Source organism: Mirounga leonina, unplaced genomic scaffold (genome assembly GCF_011800145.1).
Source record: "Mirounga leonina isolate KUSES-001 unplaced genomic scaffold, KU_Mleo_1.0 Mir_96, whole genome shotgun sequence".
NCBI lineage: Eukaryota > Metazoa > Chordata > Mammalia > Carnivora > Phocidae > Mirounga > Mirounga leonina.
The window spans coordinates 1,674,264-1,700,089 of NW_023270871.1; the positions used below are offsets into that span (position 1 = coordinate 1,674,264).

General features: G+C 39.1%; 1 protein-coding gene and 1 pseudogene across 2 annotated transcripts in view; both read right to left on the reverse strand.

Moving 5' to 3' along the window:
- The window catches only part of LOC118006355 (UDP-glucuronosyltransferase 3A2-like), a 31,104-nt gene extending 26,657 nt beyond the window's left edge, over nucleotides 1-4,447 (reverse strand). The window contains exons 1-2 of the mRNA XM_034998977.1: nucleotides 3,982-4,447; nucleotides 1,604-1,705 (exon numbers count right to left, since the gene is read on the reverse strand). Of these exons, the coding sequence (XP_034854868.1) occupies nucleotides 1,604-1,705; nucleotides 3,982-4,075 (196 nt within the window). The 5' untranslated portion in view covers nucleotides 4,076-4,447. The remainder of the gene's footprint in view (nucleotides 1-1,603; nucleotides 1,706-3,981) is intronic.
- A 7,187-nt stretch (nucleotides 4,448-11,634) lies between these two features.
- Nucleotides 11,635-25,826, reverse strand: part of LOC118006330 — a 28,479-nt pseudogene continuing 14,287 nt past the window's right edge. The window contains exons 3-8 of the transcript XR_004678050.1: nucleotides 25,068-25,074; nucleotides 24,605-24,712; nucleotides 21,196-21,727; nucleotides 15,471-15,702; nucleotides 13,717-13,936; nucleotides 11,635-12,587 (exon numbers count right to left, since the gene is read on the reverse strand). The product of XR_004678050.1 is annotated as a UDP-glucuronosyltransferase 3A1-like (transcript). The remainder of the gene's footprint in view (nucleotides 12,588-13,716; nucleotides 13,937-15,470; nucleotides 15,703-21,195; nucleotides 21,728-24,604; nucleotides 24,713-25,067; nucleotides 25,075-25,826) is intronic.

Sequence of the window (25,826 nt, forward strand, 5' to 3'; positions counted from 1 at the left end):
ACTTGGAACCAAGAATAAAACTAAGGGAATCCATGGATACCCTGGATGGTTTGTAGTTTGAGTGTGGGTATGTGTGTTAAAGTGGTAGAGGGTCTCAAGCTTTCAGCAGTTCCTCAATCCCTGGGAACCACCAAATGAAATGATGATGGACTACAATTACCATGGCTGGCAGTCAAAGCAAATACATAATCAGACTGATAAGGCAGATACAAAGGAATGTGTACAGAAAGGATATCTAGTGTGAACCTGATCTAGAGGTTGATTGAACAGCAACAGAGCCTGAAGTTCATCTTCAGAATTTCATAATTGCTCAGACTTGTTTTTCATCAAAAGTGATTAATTTTGGATGGTTTTTTTTTTAAGATTTTATTTATTTATTTGAGAGAGAGAATGAGACAGAGAGAGAGCATGAGATGGGGGAGGATCAGAGGGAGAAGCAGACTCCCCGCTGAGCAGGGAGCCCGATGCAGGGCTCAATCCCAGGACTCCAGGATCACGACCTGAGCCTAAGGCAGTTGCCCAACCAACTGAGCCACCCAGGCGCCCCTAGGATGTTTTTTTTAATTAAAGCTTCAGCAATTCTGAATGAGAAACCCAGAGCTTAAAGTTCCAGATCCACCCACTCTATTATTAACCTGCTGTGTGGACTTGAACAAAACTTTTGAGTTCTCTGTGTCCTTATCTGTCAACCGAGAAGACTTGACAAGATTGATGAGCTTCATCTTAGCTACAAACTTTTTGGATTTTTTTAAATTTAAATTCAATTAGCCAAAATATAATACATCATTAGTTTCTGATATAATATTCATTGATTCAGTAGTTGTGTATAACACCTTACATCAGTTAGAATGGCTAAAATTAAGACAGGGAACAACAAATGTTGGCAAGGATGTGGAGAAAGGGAAACCCTCTTACGTTGTTGGTGGGAATGCAAGCTGGTGCAGCCACTCTAGAAAACAGTATGGAGGTTCCTCAAGAAGTTAAAAATAGAGCTACCCTATGACTCAGCAATTGCACTGCTGGGTATTTACCCCAAGGACTCGAGAACTTCTGACATCACTATGCACAAGTCATGGGCTGCCAGTGACGCCTCAAGAATATAGGGTCATCTCACTGATAGATTCTGATCCTAGGACATGATTAAAAGAGATCCTTTTAAAAAGCTTTCTTAAAGTTCAGGTCTCATAACAGGAGAAGAAAGTAACCTCTGAAACAGGAAGAGCAGCTCTCCTTACATAACAGAAACTATAAATATGGCTGAACACTTCTGTTCAACACAATTAAAGTCACACCACAGAGTAGTAGTTATCAAAATGATCAATAATGATATGTAGAGTTTTGCCTAAATGAAGTGACACCTAGCTGAGGGGGTAAAACATGGAGTTATGGCATGTGAAGGCCAGGTCTACAGATCCTAATATGATATCCAGCAGGTAACATAAACATACGCCCACACATTTTTCCCCTTAATTCAATATAGCTAGATTCAAACAGATTTTATGCTAAGCAGAGCTATATAGAAGACATTGTCTCTCTGGGATAGAAGAATTCAATGATTACAAAAACAAAAAAACAAACAAAAAAACAAAACAAAAAAACATACCTGGGATTAAAAATTCTTCTCCATAAAGAAGCATACTGACATTATGACCATGATCTTGAAGAATCTGAGATACCCGGTCCAGCAGTAGATAATGGCTTCCACCTAGGAAAAATATGAAATTTCATTTTGTAAAGATGAGAGGAGAGGGTCTGAAATTGATGTGGTGGATAGATAAATCCAAGGCAAGAGGGCAGAGAGTGGATGGTGAACAGAGGAAAATGAGTTTCTTCAGTTCCTCTGTCTCACTTTGGGTAAGCAGCAGCCAAGACACCTACACAGTGTCTGCCCAAATCTTAACCTGTGGAAGTCCTCCATCAAGATTTCCTTTTGTGACTCATGGTCTCCATGTCAGTGTGACAAGTTTTTCTTCTTAGGCCTTAGGAGTTCCTGATCCTAGGTACATACTGATTTTAGCCAGCTCTTATGGGGACAGAGTGGAAATTACGCACAGTACTGTGTATGGGAATGGGAAGGGTTCTTATTGGTCAGAGTTCTTTATGGAATCCTTCCCTTTGGAAATTTATGCTAGAGTCAGACAGGAACTGGGAACTTGAATATCAGTCCAAGAAATGGCCATTGGAGCAGAAGGAGGTAGACCCACCACTTAGAATCAAAATCTTTGAGATTCAAAAATATTTGGCAGGATGTTTCCGGTTGGAGCTTGAAAATTGCTGAACATCAAATTAAGGCATTCAGGATAATTGTGGGCCCTTGGGAGGAACTACAGGATCCTGCACATGACAGACTGGGGTAACACCCCTCCTAAGATTCCTGAGATTCTAATGAAAGAGAAGCTTGATCCTCTAGGGAGGTACAGGTTCTATCACTGCAATGACTGTGTTAAGACCATAAGCCATAATGGGGATTTTTGTTGAATCTATGGGGTCAGCAGCAGAGAAAGTCAAAGTAGGAGGAAAGCAATAGAATTTGCCCACGTGGGAAGTGGGGATTATTTGGAAGATGAAGATCTCATGATGATTGGGTTGGCATAGAGGGATGTCGGACTACAGTAACAGTGTGTATCTGTGGAAATTAGTTTTTTATATCTATACTTGTCTTGCCTGAGGTAACACCAGTTATATATAACACAAACCCCTACTCCCTCATACTGCCTTCTCTGGCTCACATTAAATCCGTGGAAGAAATGGATACAAGGGAGAAGCCATCCCACAGAGGCAGCCATTACTGAGAGTCTTGGTGAGCCCAATGCATTCTGGGCCAGAGACGGGGCTTCCAGCGCTTCTAAACCACACCTGCTCCCTCCCAGAATCCAGAGGACACGTATTTTCAAGCAGTGAGGAAACTCTTTTTTCCTGCTACCTCTATCATTAAAAACTAGATTGAAAATAGGAAACAGAGTTTTTTAAATACTGATTTTTAGGAATTCCCTACTGTGAAGAGTAGAGATTGGAGAAGAGGACAGGTTTAAGGTAAGAAACGGTGAGTAAAGTCTGAGTGTGTCCGTCAGGGAGGTCTGATGTGCTCCTGCAAAAGGCTCCTAATTTCCCTGACCTTCAGGTTCCCTGTCAGGAAATAAAAGGGGGATGCCTACACTTATTGCCCAATTAGATGAAATTTGTGGTTTTTTCCAGCTCTAGGATCCTCAGATTCAGAGGGATCTAAAAGTGATCCTGAGAGCCCCCTATCCTTTCACAATGGATCAAAAAAATTCATGGGGAAAATCCATCCTATGATGACTCATTATCCTAATAAATGTTTCTGTTTCCCTTCTGTTCCCTTTGGGGAAAAGTAGGGGGATAAAACTTAGTTGACAAAACCAACTGCTTCACTGTCCTTCAAAACCTTCCAGCAGCAAGGGCAAAAGAGAGGGGGGCTCTCAAGAACTTGATTGTTGTCCTGGGGCCCCTTCCTCTGCCCCATCAGTCCTCCAGGTATCCTATTGATGACACATTTTCAGTCTGTGCTGCCTCCTCCAGCTCTGAACCCCCATCCTTGGCCTCCAGAAGCCCAAAACTGACCACAACTTCCACTTTCTACTGGCACCTATTCTGCACCCCAGATTTTTAGGGTGTGCCTCTGCAAGTATCCTCCATTGGAGTAGATGACTTAAGGTCTCCAGGTCAGCACTGGATCTAAATTCTGGCCCAAGCTATGTACAATGGGAAGCACTTCCAGAGCAGATAAAATGAGAGGAAAGGACACCACTGATTTCTCCACAACTAACTTCTCCACCACCAGCAGGAGGGACCCCACTCTGCCACTCCAGGCCCACTCTCTCTTCTCCCTCCTCTAACCTGGGACCCAAGCCCTGTATGGAAAACCACATAGAATGACCATCTGACCCATGGGTGTGTGCCTGAGTCCTGGCTGAGGTGCCTGGGATGCAGCTGTCTCTGATTCTCCTGCCAAACACTCACCCAGTGAGGATACAGTCAGAATTTTGGTGGTCTCTGAGAGCAGGAACCCCAGCAGAAGGAAGCCTGCTAGCAACAACATTCTCTTCCCCACCATGCTAGCTCCTGTACCAGCTGTGTCGCCCAGGCCTGTGCCCAGAGCCCTGTGTCCTGAGCCCTGCACAGTGACCTGTGGGCTCTGGGGACACGTGCTTCACTGGCAGCCAAGGAAATGTGCTGGCAGGCAGCTGTGAAGAGGAGAGGGGTGGATCCTTCCTGTCTTCTCTGCTGTTTGTCACTTCTGGCCCTTCTGCTCCTCCTCTTAGGTGCTTACTCTACTGGTTAATCTGTCCTCTCTCTCCCTAACCTGGAGCAATGGGAAAGAGGGGTTAGTGAGCTCTCCTTAACCCCTCTCTGCCCCTGATATCACCACAGTCTCCATAGAGAAGATTCTCTGAACCAGGAATGGTAGGGACCTTAGGAAGTCACTTCCAAGATAGTTCTACCCCCAGGTGACTCAGTTCAATCTCCATTTTAGGGAACTTTTTATGAATTTTCCACTTTCTAACTGCTCTACTGACCTCATTGTGACATCCCCATGTTCCATTTCCCGAGGTACCTGCTTAAAATCTTTGCTAGTATTCCAATCTCAAGATCCCACAAGCTGATTCTCAAAAGAAAATTACCTACACTTATTGCTCAGAGAGTTTCTTTGGATACTAACTATTGGTAACAAGTCCTAGTGTCTCCTAAGTGTTAAGCCCCCCCTAGAAAGCCAGGTCTTGACCTGAAGCACTGAACCCTCTAAAGGCCACTCTGTAATTCTGAATGGGCATCACAAAATAGGACTGGGCAGTAGGAACCAAGAAGTTCTAGTCTTATAAATGTTTGAACTTATTCATTAGAAAGGTTGTAAAACTCTCCCAACATTATTCCAGTTTTCCCTTATACTATGTGATTGCATTCATGTGCATTCACAATTATCATCTGTTCAGGTATTCTATCTTCCCAGTGAGAAAATTAATCTGCATTAGGAAGGCACCATTTAATATTGATGCGATCACATTACTTTGTCTACAAACCTTATTCCAATCCCTCCAATTGTCTGATTAATATCCTCTGTTGTGATATGAATTTGCTGGCGCAGGAGCCAATCCAGGATCACACATTGCATGGAGTTATCAGGTCTATTCATCCCCTTTAGTGAGAATTGGTTCTCAGCCCCTGTCTTTCATGTCATTGATATGACTGTTTATTTTGAATGATGGATCCCAAGTTGGGTTTGCCTGATGTTTCTCATTATACTTCAGGTTACTAGGGAGTATGGTGGGAATACCACAAAGGTGGTGTTGATTTCATCTAGTGAATCACAATGGGAAGTACATGATGTCAGATGGTCCTGTCATTAGAGATGATAACTCTATCCTTTGTTTAAGGTGGTGCTCACCAAGATTCTCCACTGTAAAGTTGCTATTTTTTACCCTATAATTAGGAAGTAAGACATGGGGAGACATTTTGAAGCTGTGTAAATATTTTGTTCCTACCAAATTTCACTCACTCATTTTATCATCTTTTATACTTCTTACCTGAAGCAGTTATTACTGTCATGGTGGCCAATTAGTGATTTCAACTGCATTTTTCTTTCTTTTTTTCATGTTGCATTGTATTGTTACAAAAACCCTTCCTTTGCCCCATCTATCTAGTTGTCAATCCATCCATCCATCCATCCATCAATCTATATACCTATCATCTGTCTGTATCAGTTTGTTATCATTATTTATTCATAGATTTATATTTATTCAGTGGTCTATCATCTCTTACTCTCATCATGTATCAGGTTACTCCTGCTTAACCTCAACCATTTTGGAACTTTTTCTTTATTTCTTGCACACAATTTCCAGACTCCTCTTGTACTTTTCTTGTCTCTGTCTTAAAATCTTCCATTTCTCAAAGAGACCTTTTAGTAAGAAATGGTATTTAGAAACCTGAATGTGGTTGACAGAAGTGCTCATTGCTAATTTAGCTCCACTGTTCATAAATGCTCCTCAGTGGACAGAGTTATTAAATAGATATGTATATGGATATAAGTATTACAGATGTACATTGCCATATTTGTATTTGTGAAAAATTGTGAATTCATACTGATACCTTCCATTCCAATACACCACCACAGAGGTGATTTTAAGCTTCCCCATTTCCACATTAGTAAATTCCCCTTCTAAGATTAAGAAATCTCCTTTCAACATCTTTGGTATATTTACTCATTTGCTCAATCGTACTATGCACTGAAAAAAGGTTACCATGTACTCATCCATCAACAGTGAATATCAGCCCTACCCAACAAACTACTCAAAAAATAGTCTTCTCAAAAAATAGACTTTTTGCGGTACTTTTTTTCTTTAGACTGACAAGACAGATATTCAAAGCAATATGTTCAAAATGCAGTTGTGCTCACTGATGTTTTTTAGTACACTGCAATTATGTTACAACATTTGAAAACATTTTGAGAGTGTCTCAGCATCCTGTGATCAAGCAGGCATCAGGCTTCCTGCTCAGCAGGGAGACTGCTTCTCTCTCTCTCTCTCTCTCTCTCTCCCTCTACCCCTCCCCACCATTCATTCTCTCTCTCAAATAAATAAATCTTTAAAAAGAAAGAAAGAAACATTTTTAGTTCTCTTCTTTCTGTTTGTATTCCATTTTAGAGTTTTCTTCTCCATTATTTTTGTTTTAAATATAATTTTTTATGTAAAATACTAACATGCTTTGGAAAACCAAACTATGTAAATACAGAAATCCATAGGCCTTCATTTGTTTCCCTGACCTTCATGTTATTCAAAAACAGCCTTATAGATAATCTATCACATTATTCTGTTTTTTCCCTCCTCTCCTTTTCTTTTGCAAAGGAATGCAGATAGATTTATATTTCTACTCTCTCTCCCCCCTTTCTCTTGTCTTAAACATAAAAGTTAGTTTATTATATTTATCTTTAGACTATATTCTTTCTTTTTTAAAAAGATTTTATTTATTTTGACAGAGAGACAGCGAGAGAGGGAACACAAGCAGGGGGAGTGGGAGAGGGAGAAGCAGGTTTCCCGCTGAGCAGGGAGTCTGATGTGGGGCTCGATCCCAGAACTCTGGGATCATGACCTGAGCCAAAGGCAGACGCTTAACGACTGAGCCACCCAGGTGCCCCTAGACTATATTCTTTCTTACTGAGTAGATTACAATCCAGTCAACATTAGTTTAAAGTTGTTTTGTTCCGTGTAGTTTATAGCTGCCTACCATTCCAATGTGTGCATTTACCATAGCTTCATCCCTCAATTTTAAAAGTTTTTTTTTAATGTTGGGAATAATAGTCCTGTATATGTAATGAAAGTTACATATATTTCTCTCACTATTTCATTTGTATTTTGACCCTACTTGTGGTGATTTAGCCATGCAAAAGTATTTTAATATTGTCAAATTAAATTAGGTAACTTTTCTTTGTGGCATCAGGATTTTTAAGTCGTACTTAGAAAGTCTTCCCATACACCGAAGTTATGTAGAAATTCACCTTTTTCTTTTAGCCTCAGTATGTAGTCATTTTTGTATTAAATCATGTGTTTAGCGCTCACTCTTAAATATGGTATTAGATATGGATCAAATATTGTCTTTTTTCTAAAAGATTATCCAGTATTCTCAGCACTATTTGTCCGAGCCACCATGCCATGTGCTATAACAAAAAGTCCCTGACCGTTAGGGTCTTAGAGTTTCTAAATACAGACACATAAATGTTAACAAACAATTTCAAAATATTAAGAAAAATGCTTCAAAAGAGGATAGACAGTGAGCTCTGTTGCAAGTGTCAAAGTCAAGTCCAGTCACACTAATGTGAACATAAATGTAAAATAAATGTTTGGTAGGAAGGACATGTAGTTTTTGTTCCAAGGAAAGCCGAATGACATTTCTGACAGAGGACACAGCTGGGTCAAAGACACAAGGGTACAAACAACACAATGTGTTGGGGTGGGTTGGACAAAGCTTCCCTCCTTTGCCAGATTTTATCAGGATCCTCTGAATCTTCTTCTAGACTAAGATTCAACTTTGGCCAGCTGCCCTGCCCTTGGCGCACTGAGGCTGCTTTTAGCAAAGAATCTGCATCTTCCAAAGGCCCAGCATGGTGCCTTCTACAAACATAGAATCAGTCAGTGTTGGCTGAATCAAATTGTTGAACTGGGTAAAATGCACTCATATTAAGGATATTCAAAATATGAAATCTGCCTTTCAGAAAGAGCTAGTTCCTTGAACTAAGTAGAAGTTTGCTTGAGAAAACAAGTGTCTATTTACCTCCTTTTACATGGATAATTTGTTGACACTTAAATAACCATCTCACAGTAGCCTGTGATTAGGATGTGATAAGCCAAACAATAGAAGATTGACATGTGGGGAAATCACAACCATAGAGCATTTAGTGTAACTAGGCACACAAAGAATCAATACCTGATCGTGGCTGGTGCTAATGTAGAAACAGATAAGCAGAAGAATCACTACATTATGAAAGGAAAGATAAATGACAGATTAAACTTCATTCAGCATCTTAAAACATACCTTCAAATACATGTATTTTATATATAGTTCCTTACTGCATGTCATCTTTCATGCCCATGAAAGATCAACAAATTAAATATTTTGTCTGTGTTTATAATTTCTCAAATGTGTTATTTTAGGTTATAATTATGGAAAGACTTCAGGTCCCACTGACAAAATAAACTTGAATTAAGTCTGAACACGAATGCTTACTCTGTTTACCATTAGTCCTCTGATTCTCCAGGAAGTAACTCTTGCTGTTATACACACATATCTCCTCCTTCATCAAAACTGTACTAGCTGTACTATTTTTGAAATTATTGGGGCACCTGAGTGGCTCAGTTGGTTGAGCTTCAGACTCTTGGTTTTGGCTGAGGTCATAATCTCAGGGGCCTGGGCTGGAGCCAGCACCAGGCTCCCCACCTCAGAGGGAAGTCCTCTTGTGGATTCTCTGTCTCCCTCTTCCTCTGCTGCTCTCCCCATTCATGAGTGCACTCTCTCTCATTGTCTCTCTGGAGTAAATAAATAAATCTTAAAAAAAGAAAGAAATTATTAAAATGTATTTGTATTTCCAATTATATTCAAATGCAGCAATGAATCATGAATACTACACTTCTAAGGACTCAGAGAAAGACACTGAGAAACACATCTCACACACAGAAATTTTAAATCAAATCAATTTTAAAGTATAATTTGTATACAAAAAAACTGCATCCATTATATAGATATAATACAAATGTTACTACATTCACCTAATGGGCATGTAGTTTCTCTTAGTCTGGAGTTATTATAAATAAAGCTGTTATGAACATTTGTGTACAGATTTTCATGTGGACATAGGCTTTTATTAACTTGAGTAAATATCTAGAAGTGGAATGGCTGAGTCATGTGGCAAGTGTTTGCTGAACTGGGAAACTACAGAGCGATTTTCCTGCGTGGCTGCACCATTTTCATGCCCGACTCAGCAATGGAATGGGTGTGAGTCCCAATAGCTCTGTCTTCCTGCTAACTATTCATATGATCAGTCTTTTTAGTTTTAGTCATTCTAGTAGATGTGCTGTGATACTAGGTTTTATTTTGTGGTTTTATTTTGCATTTCTCTAATGACTAACATGTCAAGTAATTTTTCATATGATTACTAGCCATTTGTATATCTTCTTTTGTGAAGTGTCTGTTCAACATTTTTTGTCCATTTTTGTAATGGTTGTAAGATTGTTTAGATATTCTAGATGCAAGTTTTTTGAGAAATGTGCTACAAAATTTTCTCCTAGTTGATGTTAATTTTTGTCTTCTCATGTATGCCTTTAGAAGATTGAGTTTTTCATTTTGATAAAATCTAATATATCCAGTGTTTTTCTCTATGATTTGAGCTTGTGTGATCTGAATAGTAAATCTCTGCAACCATAAGACTACAGTGACTTTCCTTTAGAAAGTTCATAGCTTCAGTGTTCACATTTAGGTCGATGATACACTTTGAGTTAATCTTTGTGTATGGTACGCAGTAACAGTCAATGTCCTTTGGTGTATGCCATTAAGTAAAAATCAAAGACCATTCCAGTACACTTTGCTGAAGAGATTTTTCTTTTCCCATTGACTGGTCTTGGCATCTTCTTCATAAATCAACTGAACATGTCTGTGTGGATCTATTTCAGAGTTTTCAAGATACATTTGGAGTGGTAGCCAAAAATAAACCACAGAGGGCTTGTATTCCATGCAATGAGAGCCAACAAAGGATCAGAACCAGAGAATAATGGATCAGATGTGCATACCATCAAGGCCATGCTGACAGTCTGCCTCATGGAGAAGGTTTTGATGGAACAAGGCAGTAAGCATCAATTTGGCTCACTGGATGCCTCTGATGAAATTCCCTGGATGGGAGTGTAGCCCAAGAATCAGCAAGCACAGAGTTAACCTCACTGAGTTACAAGTGTTCAGAGAGGATGACATAGTAGGAGCAGGAATAGGAGTCATCAGCTGGAAGCTATCCCTTGGTCCCTTTGTTGGTTATGAGAGAAAAAATATTGACTATTCATTCTAATGACAACACAGAGAAAGCTTCATGTCTGCCTCTCAAGGAACTATTGCCACAGACCAATTTCAGAGATTTCATAAGAATTGCAGAAATAAAACCTGAATTACACACACACACACACACACATGTGTCCTCATAGGACATGCTTGTGGCTGTAGGTGACATCATGCAGCATGAGAACTCACAGAACTCAGTAGACACCTGGCACCAGCTCTGTATTCTACCCAGAAAATCCTATCCTGACATGGGCAAGGATGGGCTTCTTTCCTCTTCTTCAGGGAGTATTTGTAGTAGCTGCTTCATCCTCCATTTGAATTATTTCAAGGTGTGGTCATAATCCCAGAATTAAGCGATCAAAAACCAAGGTGTCTCAGGCCATCCACTGTATCTACCATTTTCATCACTATGTATTAATACAGAAGATAACATACATTTGAAACTTTTAAGGAGACACTGAATTCCATGTGAAAATGCAAAAGTAAATGTGAAGACACAATCATAGGAAGGTAAAATATATTATACAAGGAAATTGCCAAAGAAGGAGCCTGATGTCTAGTAGAGGAGAAAGAAAAATAAAAATAAAAACTTAATTAATTTTAAAAAGAGGAGGGAGCTACAGACAATAGGATGGAGCCACTACACCAGCCCTTATAAAGAAACAAAGCAAACAAGCAAAAACCCTGGTGGTTAAGGCATACTTCTGGGGTAAATTGCTAGGAACTGAATATAATTCCTAAGTGTCCACCACATACAGAGATACTCTCCACCACAATTGGGAGGCAGATGGGTGTTTTATCAACAAAGTCCTGGGAACTGCTGTAGACACTGGACCATGAGGCCTCAAAATTCATGCAGAGCTTCTGCACTTGAGGTCTCCATGACTAGATTTTTAAGACTGGGGATCTTGAGATGGGAACTGTGAAAAGTGAAAACCAGAGGAACAGCTGTGGCCCAAAGGCAGGCTCTGGGCCTGCCCTGCAAAGGAAGTGCTCTTCACAGGAGGGGACCCAGCAACAGTGACCACAGAAGGAGTCCTGGGGGACCATACCTGCCTAACTGCAGGACAGAGACCAGGCTTCCTGTGCTTGGAGGTGAAGTGAAAAAGAGATACAAGAGAAGGCCCAAAATAGAAAAACTGGTCAATATCTTCTGTCATATCATAAAAAGTGAGGATGGAGAAAAGGAAGAGAGAATGAGAAGTGTTTAGGCACCCAGGATGCAAGAAGCAGGGTCCTGTGTCTAAGAACAAGAAGTGGGGAGGAAGGTGGAGCTGTCTGCTGAAGGTTTGGGTCTCAGTAAAGTATCCATTGATGAGGGGCAAATCATGAAACCATGATATAATTCATAGACACAGTAAGTACAACCGGGGTTGCCTGGAGCTTGCTGAGTTGGTAGTGGGGGCATGGATATGAGGAATTACTGTTTGATCAGCAGGGTGTTTGAGTTTGGGAGGCTGAAAACAGTTCTGGAATGGGTGGTAGTGATGTTTGCACGATAATGTTAATGTGCTTAATGCCATTGACTACACTAAATGGTTAAAATGGTAAATTTTATGTAATATATATATTTCTAGAATTTAAAATAAGAATCCCAAGAGTGCTTCATAAGAATTCTTAAACACAAGCAGAAAATAGGGAAAAGCAATTTTGTGCCACCCCCAAGTGTCAACACAGGGAAGATGCCAGGGGTGTCCTGTGCTGGGGAAAGCCCTCTATAACCTGTGGTTCCCCAAACACCCATCATGGATGCACCTCCATCAGGCCTTCTTCAGCTTCCTGGCCCCACACAGCTACCTGGCCACCATGCCCAGCAGCTTCCCACAGAGCCACAGGGTGCCCAGGGTGACCAGCAGCAGGAACAAGAAGACGTCCAGCAGGTACTGCTCATGCCATGGCTGCTGCAGGCCGTGGGGCTTGAGGTGTGCCACACCCCCTGTCTGGAGATGTGGTCGATCCAGCCCACCAGCCTCTGAGCAGGGGTCAGGGGATGGGAGCGCCTGATGATGCTGGCGGCCACTGCTGCTGACTTGTACCTGTTGGCAGAGACAGAGGCAGGGCGTTACCCATGTGGTCTCAGAAGTCACACGCACACATTTTCATCCATATGACAAAAGACTCAGTTTCAAGGAAAAGTTGTTAGCCTGGCCTTGTCACAGTCTGGCTGGGTCCTCTTGAAAAGTTCAACCTGTTCCCTCCATGCAAAGATCCATGCCTAGTGCTAAAAGTGCTAAATTATTTTAAAAAGTGACTAAATGTAAGGATGAGTCTCTACCCAGGGAGCTTAGGATAAGCTAAAGGAAAGAGTATATATGAATATATGTGATACAACATACACCTAAATCAGGGTAAATGTCCTTGAGACCCTAATAAGATATTCAGTCCATCATGGTTACTACATCTTTGTGCTGGATGGGAATTTACCTAAGTGAGCATAGGTCCTTTTATTGACTCACTTAACAGAAATTCATCCCAACTTATTTTCTGGCCGGCCCTATGCTAGGCCTTGGGAACACAAGGAAAAACAAGAGACACACTTGGCCATCCAGGGAAGCATACTCTCTACTTTCTAGTGTGAGGGACATACAATGAATTAAAACAGAAAGAAATGGGGTAGTGACTGATCCTGAGAAGAGTTAAGACAGAAAAATAAATTATGATTAAAAGGGGTGGGAGAGGGGTGTATTTAGGACAGTCAGACAAAGACTGCCTGCCTCTATGAGAAGACATTGAAGATGAGTTCAACTGTCATGAAGGAGCCAGCCCTGTGAAGAGAAGGGAAGGATATCCTAGGGAGCAGCACTGACAAAGGGCCTGAGGCAGGAAATCATGTGGCATATTGGCGGACAGAAAAGCTACATCCTGCTTCACTGTAATTCTACTATAAGCACTCCCAAAATATAAAACCTCTCAGAGACCCTGTGTAAATAACTCGGGGTGGTCACAACACTTAGGGAAGAAGTTGTTCTCAACATCTAACCTGAATTGCCTAGTATTGTTCCCAGACAGGTCAGGGGTTAGCATCACACACATAATATTCCGTGTCTGGAAGTTTCAGCTTTTATTACAAAAAAAAAAAAAAAAAAAAAAAAAAGCCACACAGTGCCCTTTGTGTCTGATGATTTGTTTCAGCCAAAGTGACTATAAGCCCAGAGAGCTCCAGACCTCTTGTCTCCAATGACTTCCTTCATCTTCAGAGCCAATGTCTCTGCCTTGATCTGTTTAAGCTGAATAGAGACACCAAACTTTTTGGCTTCTACTCGGACCAGGTTGTCAGGTTGGTCTCCAAGGACAGGAATCCCCACCATGGGCACACCATGTTGGATGGCTTCCATTAGGCTATTCAATCCACCATGGGTGACAAAGAGACAGATGCATGGGTGAGCTGTTGCAAATCAGGAACAGAGTAGAATATTCAGGGTGAAAATTTTCAGAATACCAGGTAAAGTTCCAAGGACAGAAAAAACTACAAAGGGGTCTCAAAGTATGTTGTAAACTTGTATTTATTGATTTAGCTTAGGACACACTCAATGGTATGTATTCCAAGATGTTAAATTCTGGTCTTGTCTCTCTACAGAGATTCCTCTAAATAAATCAATCTAAGAGGCAGGTCCCAGGGAAAGCTTCAGATAACAGTGCTATCTAAACAAGACATATTCTTCTTCCCATCCATCCATTCATCCATCCATCCATCCATGCATCCATCATTTTCTCTCCACCCTGTTTCTCACCTTCCTTCTCTTATCTCTGTCCTCTTTTAGTCTCTCCCAGTGTCACTTTGTCTGTATCTTCTCTTATTTTTTATCTCTGACTGTCTCTGTCTCTTGCTCTCCAAGTCTCATGCTTTCCCCTTCACTTCCCTTTCACTTCCTTCTTATCTGAAATGTTAACACTTTCACTGACATCACATCTCACATGTCATTCATCAAAATTACACTGTATGTGCTCTCTCCTCAACTTCAGAAGAAATCCTCTAAAGTAGGCAATATGGACCACCCAACTCAGTATTTCCAGTTCCTGTGTGTTCATCCCACTCTTATTTAAAGAAAACTAAAACAAGTGTTGATAATGAAGTGTTCATCTCAAACACTGTCTCTCAATAGGGATGTGCATCAAAATCGATTTGTGTTTCTTTGAAAATCAGAATCCTTTTTACCTACACCAATTCTTGTGAATAAATGTGCAGAACCTTCTATTTTAAGTTCCCACAATGTTTGTGAGCCATAATCTGGGGATGAACCTCTGTTGTAGGCAGTGGTTTTGGTACTGAGGGGTTCCAAAAGGTGACACAAAGGACAAAGAAAATGTATTGGGGCATAGGGGGCTCTCTGTTACCAAAGAATTTGATGGAGCAAATAACCAGCTGACAGGTTACTCAGCTAGACATTCAGATATTTTGGCTCACCCTTCAAACACCATCAGCATCAATGTTGACAAAGCATGAGTACATCGTTTGCAGGGTAGGAGAATGTACTAAAGTATGTGGGAGTATGTGTCTCTAACGGCACATGGCCTCACAGATACTCGGGAGGCCAGGAAGCCTCACAGATACTCGGGAGGCCAGGAACAGCAGTGGCCACGAGACACCCGGGATGTGTTCTCAGAGTCTACAAGCCATCTTTGATTGTGTCTGGGCTACCTTGGTCTGTGCCAAATATGGTAAGGTCAAAACAACCTGACAACAACATCATTTCTGGCTGCAGGTGTCAGGACTGCAATAGAAAGGAAGAAAACATGGCAATTTTAGCCATTTGGGAAGCATAGCCTGATTTCCCAAGAACTCCAGCGGCTGCTCCATTCCTGTCCTCTAAAGATTACCTTTAGCTACCAGCTGCCCTTTCTCATGCTGGTAGTGTTGCCCAGTGGAAACCTAAAGATACATAAATGGAAAGAGAGAAGTAGATCTGAACAGTCCTTACCCAAGAGGTCATTCTGAGGAAGCCAGTCCACAATTTTCACATTTGCTGCCAATTTGACGTCTTTGGGCCAATGAGAAGGATTACACTTCCATATCACTCCTTGAGACAGATGAGCAAAGGCACTGTTCATCTCCCTGACAACTTCCTGGGACTGATAGATGCTCACAATAGAGCCCAGGGCCACAAGGACAAAACCAGAGTCTCCAAACTTGGCAATGAAATTCTCAAATTCCTGGAGAGAGGTAACAAAGGAAAGCAGGTGAACACAGTTGCTCATGAAAGCCTAGACACACTTGAAATGAAAGTCAGCTATTTACTGAATACACCCTCCTGTCAGTGGCCTAGAGCTCACTGTCTTGAAGAGGTTCTCAATAGCCCCTGGGACAGCTCAGTGCCCTCTGCACTGTGCTCATATCCATTGTGTCTGGTGGCCTTGAAGTCATTTCTCTGAGACCTCAGGACACATCCTACCATATAACACTTTCAATAATCACAAATGAATGTGAAGACAGCTGTAGGTGTCCAGTCACTACCACAATAACCCACATTGCCCTTGAGGCTCTCAAAGCACACTGTAGCACCAACAGGACTTGTGTATATAACCATGTTTTATAGAAGAGGAAAGTTGAGGTGGTGGGAATCTCTTTCTTCATTGAAAACATGGCCATCCTCATCCCTCATTCTAGGTGTGGGGAGATATGGTCATTTAGGAGGGTTCCAATGCCAGAACAGAGGTGCTAGTGCCTGAGAGAGTGCCAGTTGCTGTCCTGGCCCAGTAGGAGGCAGCATGCCTTCTGGAGGCTGAGGTAGATGCTGGGGAAATGTCTCTGTGGTGTGTCTCCTTCATATGCTTATTAGCCATCTGTCTGTCTTCTGTGTTGAGGGGTTAGCCCATTTTTAAATTATTGGTTTTCTTACTGTTAAATTCTAAGAGTTCTTGTATACTGTGTATATTTTTGTGTATAAAGTGCTTATTTGCATATTTGAATAACCATTTTAAAAGATTAAGGAGGATCGGTATTGCAATGAGCACTGGGTGTTATACGCAAACAATGAATCATGGAACACTACATCAAAAACTAATGAAGTACTGTATGGTGACTAACATACTAAAATTTAAAAAATGAGAGTATATTGTGATCAAACAGGATTGATGCCAGGAATGCAGAAGTGGTTTACTATTCAGAAATCAATAACTGTGATCATATTAGTAAACTATTAAAGCAGAAAAAAAAAAAAGATGTCTTCCAAATATTTGCTCTTGTTCTGTGGCTCCTCTTTTTATTCTCTTGACAGTGCCTGTCTGGAACAGAAATTTTAATTTCAACTTCACACACTTATCAACTTCTTTTTCTTTATAGAACATGACTTAAGTTTTGCATTTTAAGTTTTCACCAAACCCTAGTTCATCTAGATTTTCTCTGATACCATATTCTAAAAGATGTATACATTTACATTTGCATTTTATATTTAGGTCTGTGGTCTATTTTGAGTTAATTTTCTTGAAGGGTGTATGTATGTATGGGTCTAATTGTGTGTGTGTGTATGTGTGTGTGCAGATATCCATTTTTCCTGCACAATTTTTTGAAAGTCTGTGTTTTCTCTATACAATTGTCCTTACTTCTTTGTGAAACATCAGTTTACTAAATTTATGTGGGTTTATTTTGGGGTTCTCTATTCTGTTACGTTGACTATTTTCCTAATCTGTCAATATCATTCCATCTTGATTATTGTAGCTTTATAATAAATAATCAAGTTGACAATGTCAGCCCTCCAACTTTGTTCTCCATCTTCAATATTGTGTTGGCTCTTCAGGATTTTAGCTCTCCATGCAAATTTTTTCCCTCCCCCCCCCTTTTTTTTATTATGTTATGTTAATCACCATACATTACATCATTAGTTTTTGATGTAGTGTTCCATGATTCATTGTTTGCGTATAACACCCAGTGCTCCATGCAAATTTTAGTATCAGTTCATTATTATCCACAAAATAAGTTGGTGAGATTTTGATTGTGATTGCATTGAATGTATTGATCAATATAGAGAGAACTAAATACTTGACAATATTGACTCTTCCTATCTATGAACATGGACTTTCTCTCTACTTATTTAGTTCTTTGATTTCCTTCATTAGAGTTTTGTACTTTTCCATATATAGATCTTGTACATATTTTGTTAGATTTATTCCCAAGGTCACAATTTTGGTGGTGCTAATGTAAATGGTATAGTGTTTTAATTTCACATTCTTCTGTGAATTGCTTATATATAAGATTGGTTTTAGACATTAAACTTGTATCCTGTGACATTGCACTAATTGCTTACTAGTTATAGGAATTTTTGTTTTTTCTTTTTCAGACTTTTGGATTGGACCATCATGTCATCTGTGAACAAAAACAGTTTTATTGATTCCTTCCTAATCTATATGCCTATTATTACTCTTTCTTGTATTATTTACCTAGGACCTCCAGTATGAGGCTAAGAGGTGCTAGTAAGAGGACATACTTGTCTTGTACCTGATAGGTTGTCCTTTCATTTTCTATATAATGCCCTTTGATACAGAGCAGGCTTTAATCCTGATGAAGTCCTATTTATCTGTTTTTTCCTTTGTTACTCATGCTTTTGGTATCACATCTACAAATTCATTATCAAATAAAAGTCCATGCAGATTTATGCCTTTCCTTTCTTCTGAGATTTTTATGGCTCTTAGCTTCTTATTTAGGCCATTGATCCATTTTGAGTTAATTTTGGTATGTGGTGTGAGGAAGCCTGAAATACATTCTCTTTCATGTGAAAATCCAGTGGGATCAGCACCATTTGTTGAAGAGACTATCCTTTCCTTCATTGAATGGTTTTGACACCCTTGTCAAAAATGAATTGGTCACAGATGTATGAGTCATCCAACTGTGTTCTTTTTCATATTGTTTTGGTTATTCAGGGTCTCTTATATTTCCATATGAATTTGGAAATTGATTTTTCATTTCTATAAAAAGAAGAGGCCATTGAGCTATTGATAAGGATTAGATCAACTCTGTAGATCACTTGGAGTAGTAGTGCTTTCTTAACAAGATTAAGTATCACAATCCATGGTCTGGAGATGTTTTTCTATTTATTACATCTCCCTGAATTTCTTTCAGCAAATTTGTAGTGTCCTGTATACATGTCTTTCAATTCCTCAGTTTAATTGGATCCTGCTTAAATAGAATAATTTACTTAACTTCATTTATAGATTGTGCATAGCTGCTGTATGGAAACACAACTCATAATTACACATTGATATTTTCTCCTGCAACTTTGCTGGATTCATTTATTACATCTAGTAGTTTCTTTTTGGTGTATGAATTCTTTGGGATTTTCTATATAGAGAATTATGTCATATGAAAATCAAACTGTTTCTACATTGTACAATTTGGATGTCTTTTCTTTTCTTTTTCTTGTCTACTTGCTCTGTCAAGGGCATATGTGAATAGCAGTGATGTAAGTGGGCATCTCAGACTACTGATCTTAGGCAGCACAATTGCAGTCTATCATGACAAGCATGATGTTAGCAGAGAGTGTCCCATATACTCTTTATCATGTTCAAGAAGTACCTTTTTACCCCTAGTTTTTTGAGTATTCTTATCATGAAAAGCAGTTAGTTTTGTCAAAAATCTTTTCTGCATCTCTTGACATGATGTTTTTTTGTCCCCTTCATTCTAATAATGTGTTGTATTACATTGATGATTTTGTTATATTAAACCATTTATAAAATATCCTTTATCTCCTGCAAAAGTTATGATATAAGTCTATTTTGCGTGGTATTAATTAGTATGTAGCCACCCCTAGATGATTCTTAAGAAGTTTCTGATTTAAATCCCTAAAAATGAGTGTTAATACACTTTTGTCAATTCTTCAAAACATTCATTTCTTCTTCCTCTGCATTGTTTGGTTGACTCCAGCTCACAGCCTTTACTCCTTTGTTCAATCTAGCTCTATTTGAGTCCATCGTTCACTGCACCATAAGATCCACCATCCAAGGGGACCACTTAAAATCAGCTTTGCTGTCTTTTGATAATTATAAGATTAATGTAAATCTATTATTTAAAATTGAAAAGAGTAGAAAGAGTAGAGCATGACATCAGAATAAGAGGCTCCATGCTCTCATTCCCTAAAAGAAACACTAAAAAAATATATTAAAAGAACTGAAGACGGACTGCACCCCAGGCAAATGTGTAACCAGTCTCACCGAAGCCAGCAAATAGCTATGAAAACACCATCTCACCAGAATCCCTACCCCCAGCATGTGGATATCCACATGAACAAGAATAAAATCAACCCTCACCTTACACCATACAAGAAAGTCAACTCAAAATGGGTTAAAGATTTAAACATAAGACCTGAAACTACAAAGCTCTTAGAATAAAACACAGGGGAAAAGTTTCGTGGTATTGGTCTTAGCAATGATTTCAGTGATATAGCACAATGCAAAAGAAAATTAAATATCAAATTCAAAATGAAGAAACACCAAAACAAACAACAACAACAACAAAACCAACTGGGACTACATTAAACTAAAAAGCTTCTGCACAGTAAAAGAAATAATCAACAGAGTAACAGACACCTTACAGAATAGAAAATATCTGCAAACTGTATTCCTGATAAGAGATTAATCTCCAAAATATATAGGAAAGGCCTACAACTACATAGAAAAAAATAAAATATCTTATAACCCCATTAAAAAATAGGCTAAGGCCTGGAATAGACATTCATCGAAAGACAACATGCAAATGGCAAACAGATATATGAAAAAATGCTCAGCAACACTAGTCATCAGGGAAATGCAAATCAATTCCACAATGAGATATTAATTCACACCTATTGGTATGGTTTTTATTAAAAAATAGAAGACGTGTTGAAAGAACAACTGTTACATACTCTTATTGGGAATGAAAAGCAGTGAAGGCACTATGGAAAACAGTATGGAAATTCCCCCAAATTAAAAATAGAACCACCATATGATGGAGCAATCTGATTTCTCTTTCTGTACCCAAGAGAATGGAAATCAGGATCTCAAAGAGATATCTGAATTCCCATATTTATTGACGCACTCTTCACAATAGCCAAGATGGAGTAACAGACAAAATATCCATTCAAAAGATGAGTGGGTAAAGAAATTGTGATGTATATATATCACAGTATAATGGAATACTACTTATTGCTTACCCTTAAAGGAGGAAATGTTCCAATTTGAGAAAATGGATGAATCTTAAGGACATTATGCTAAGCGGCATAAGCCAGAATAGCAAATAGTGCATGAATTAACTTATAGAAAGCATCAGATATAGTCACATTTTAGAATCAAAAGTGGGAGTTGGTTTCCAAGGTGGGGGTGAAGGAAAGGAGTAGTTGTTATTCCAAGGAGGAAGAGTTTCAGGTGAGCAAGATGAATAATAGCCACAGAGGTGAGGCACAACATGATACCTACAGTCAATAATTATGTTTTGTACTGTTAAAAATTTGATAAGGTGTAGATCTCATATTAAGTGTTTTTTACTACAATAAAATAAAATTGAAATAGAATCAAATACAAAAAATAGACTAGAAAAATAAAATAAAATAAAAATATATATCCTCTTTGTTTGTCTGTCTCATACTAGATCACTCCGAGTTCACACTGGCAGAGGAGTCACGAACTCTGCACTAAAGAGCTCTGCATGGAGTCCATATTGAGGGCAAAGGTTTCACTTACCTGTGGTACTGCTTTAACAGGTCTGGACATTAAGCCTCCAACATACACAGTGTTGGGAAGCAGGGGCCGAGCAAATTCAAGGGCAAAGTCAGAGTTAACAAACCACAGCTCTGCTTTCTTTAGAAGATGAGATAAAACTGGCCTAGAGCCTTCTGGGAAGTGTTCCTTGATGGTGTTGTCAAATGTAGACTAGATTCGCCATTGCTTCATGGAGAAATCAAAGAGCATCAGAAAATTCTTCACTCTACCCCAGAAGTCCATGTGGTCAGTTAGCAAGGAATTGAATACTGGAGCATAAGACACAGGGTTTGGTAGTCCAAGGTCCACACTGCCAAAGGGAGTGGGAAGAATTGACACAAATGGCTTCCCAAGCTTCTCAGCAACCAGGAAAGAACAGAAGTCAAATGCTTCAATGAATACTAGGTCAAAGTTCTCATTTTTTAAGGAACCCATGATATCACCTCTCCTTAGCAAATCACTGCATCGAATTCCCAGTTGTTCCATTAACTTTAAAAGTTTGTTGAGTACTTTTCTGTAAAAAAGTAATGGTAAATATTCATTGAATGTGTTAATTTCACAATACTTAGGAGAATCTGTGGCTCAAAGAGAATATCCCAGGTAAGTAAGACCATATTTGGCAGCAGTCCACCTATTTTATCAGTGCCAAGGAATACTCTGGTCTAGTCCCTCTGCTCTGGGTATTTCTGCTTCCTAAAATGTTCTCACTTCCTCCCCTCCCTTTTCTTTGGTCAATCCCTATGCACCCACTAGCAAAGTTAATTCATGGTCCTTCTAGTTTGTCTTTTTGTTTTGGTTTAGTTTGGTTTTTTGAGGTCATTCTACATTGAAAACATTCTCTGTCACTAGTAGATCTCAAAGTCCCATGTCTAGTTGATACATTCCATGATGCTCTGTTTAACTTTCATTTGTATACTGATCTTTTATAAGTGACTATCCTGTTTCCTAACCAAACTGTGGAAGTAATTTCATGGCATCAATATTCATGATGTAGCCCTTTTATTCGAAACTGGGTATATCCTAAATTTGACAGATTGCCTCACACAACAAACTTTCTCATGGCAATATTAGAATCTAAATTCTAAGCTGAACAGCAGATTTATATCTTCCTACCTGAGAAGATTAACATTTAAAACAAACAAAAATAAAAGCCTATTTGAAGCTAATTATTATCCTTCCACTTCATGCCAGCTGGTGTATTCACAAAAGTTCATGTTAAAATTTTACCAATATCTATTAAGACTCTTATCTATGGCACTATTCCAGGAACTATTCTCTCAATGTTTTCCCATCAGTGCCTGCAAGGAATATGACCCTTATTATACAGCTTATGGGTGGTAGATGAGAATATTCTTGACGAGAGGTTACAGGTCAGATGCTTTGGAGACCCATGGGCCTCCTAGTTGAATGAACAACTGAGACAATCAAGGCCCAGCAAACCTGTAACCTGTGCAACATTCCACCTTATCAGCCCACTTAAAAAAGGACCATAGATGAGAGCTCATTAGCAATATGCAGATATCTACCTGGGGTTTCAAATCGCCTTCATGTGACAACAGGTGATTAGCTGAAATCATTCTCTTTTATATTTTAAAAGTTTTACATGAAGAAATATTGGTTAATATTGTTGAAAATTAAAGATATGAAGTACCAATTCTTCAAAAGTAGAGCATTAATCATATTGGAAATTAAGTTAATCAATTGAAGGAATACAGGAAAACACTGTGCTTCACATATTATAGCATATTTAACATATGTGCAAAACTGGTGTTTGAAATAATAAAGTCAGGGAGAAGAGACAAGACACTTACACCAGTTAGAATGGCAAAAATGGACAGGGAAAGAAACAACAAATGTTGGAGAGGTTGTGGAGAAAGGGGAACCCTCTTACACTCTTGGTGGGAATGCAAGTTGGTACAGCCACTTTGGAAAACAGTGTGGAGGTTCCTCAAAAATTTAAAAATAGAACTACCCTATGACCCAGCAATTGCACTCCTGGGTATTTACCCCAAAGACACAGATGTAGTGAAAAGAAGGGTCATATGCACCCCAATGTTCATAGCAGCAACGTCCGCAATAGCCAAACTGTGGAAAGAGCCAAGATGCCCTTCAACAGATGAATGGATAAAAAGATGTGGTCCATATCTACAATGGAATATTACTCAGCCATCAGAAAGGATGAATACCCAACTTTTACATCCACATGGATGGGACTGGAGGAGATTATGCTAAGGGAAATAAGTCAAGCAGAGAAAGTCAATTATCATATGGTTTCACTTATTTGTGGAACATAAGGAATAGCATGGAGGACATTAGGAGAAGGAAGGGAAAAATGAAGGGGGAGAAATTGGAGGGAGAGATGAACCATGAGAGACTACAGACTCTGAGAAACAAACTGAGGGTTTTAGAGGGGAGGGGGGTAGGGGGATGGGTTAGCCTGGTGATGGGTATTAAGGAGGGCACATACTGCATGAAGCACTGGGTGTTATATGAAAACAATGAATCATGGATCACCACATCAAAAACTAATGATGTATTGTATGGTAACTAACATAACATAATAAAATTGAAAAAAATATATGTGAGTAACAACACAAGATGAAATAGACAAAGTTTCAAATGAGAACTTTAGATCAGATTTCTTATAGATGAGAGAATTTGGTCTTCTAGTCTGACTAAGGAAAAAGGCTTTACGGAAAAAGCCAGATTTTAGAACCACCTTGTAGCAAGTAGAATTTCTATGGAAAGAAGGGAGATAGACATTAGGCCACTGTATTAACCCAGCAAGGAATGAATTTGTGCCTTTTTCCTCTAATGTGAAAAGTGACAACTTTCTATATATCCCAGGTAATGAAAACATGTCTCAGATTACTCACTCATTTTGTATCACCAAGATACTTGGTTTTTAAAATGAGTTTAAAAGACAGTGGTTCAAGGTATTAAAAAAAAAATCAATATTCATAAGCATCTTTCCATTCTGGAATTTATGTGAAGATAAGGGAGAAAAAAATAAGTATAACATGGTGGGTCTCACTTGCCTACCAACAATGAGAAATTAAGTTGTCTAAACCACCTTCTTTGTTGTGGAGAGTATATACACAAACATCTAGGTGAAATGTTGCCTGGAAGATCCAGAAGTAACAGTTCCCTCACTATGTAGAAATACATACATGCTTGCAGTGGAATAGCAAGCAAGCAAGACTGAATGCTTGGGAGTACAAAACTCATCTACTCCATCCATCCACTGCCACCATCATTGATCTCCCCACCCATCCACTCATCCATCTATCCATCCATTTCTCTTAAACTCACACCAAGTATCCATGCATGCAACCACTCATTCCTATCACTAAAATGACAAGTCTTTCATTCAAAGAATAAAAGAAATTACCTGCCATGCAAAGCTTCTGTCACAAAGAAATCAACAGTGTTATCAAAATCTTTTCTATGATCTTCAGGTGGAAGAAGTATGAAACTTTGTATGAAATTTCATTCTTTTCTAAAAATAAAAATAAAACACCAATAAGGAAATGTTTAATTATATCATACAACCCAAATTAACATTGGCATGATGATACCATGGTTTCTTTATTCCAAGGATTGTATATATATTCAAATGTTTGCTTTTTGAATTTTTGTTTCGTTTGGTTTTTCCGCTTTCTCGTTTCTTCAATCATGCAACCTGCTAAACTTTATTGAGAACCATATAATGATACAGTCACTTTTATTCATTTTAAAGTACTGGAAGTTTCTACTTAAAATTTACACTTAAAGGTATAACAACTCACTGTTTTATAGGTGAGAAAGGAGTGCCAGATAATCTGTCAAGAGTGCACATATAGTGAACAGTACACTTTGTATCTAAATACATATCTTATTTTATCCCAGCTTCCCAGGCATTTCCCATCTAGAAAAAGATATCATTTTCATTAAAATTAAAAGTAATACACACATAGGTTTTTCACTCTGCCAAAAAAATGCCAATGCCTAAATTAAAAATAATACATTATACATTAAAAAAAAGAAGATAGTAGGAAGGGAAAAATGAAGTGGGGGGGAATCAGAGGGGGAGACAAACCATGAGAGACTATGGACTCTGACAAGCAAACTGAGGGTTTTAGAGGGGAGGGGGGTGGGGGGATGGGTTAGCCCAGTGATGGGTATTAAGGAGGGCATGTATTGCATGGAGCACAGGGTGTTAGATGCAAACAATGAATCATGGAACACTACATCAAAAACTAATGATGTAATGTATGGTGACTAACATAACGTAATAAAATAAAATTTACAAAAATAGCAGTCCTCTGCAACCCTACTCACATCCTGGCATTTCCCCCATAACTCATGTGTAATGAAGAGTCTGACACCACTTTTAAGGTTGGACCGATGACAGCTTTCAAGATCCATCTCCACCTTAACCTTCTGTGACATATCTTGGCAAACACAGAAGAAAGCCTCAACATGCCATCCCTTATATGAGCAAGAGTTTCAAGCTAAGCAAGCCAGACCCAAGTAAGGGAATCCTCACCTCCACCTTACTCAGAAGCTTCCATAATTGGCCTTTTGGGACAAAAGTATGGGTGTAGCCTTTCTGTGGCCCTGGTCACGTGTCT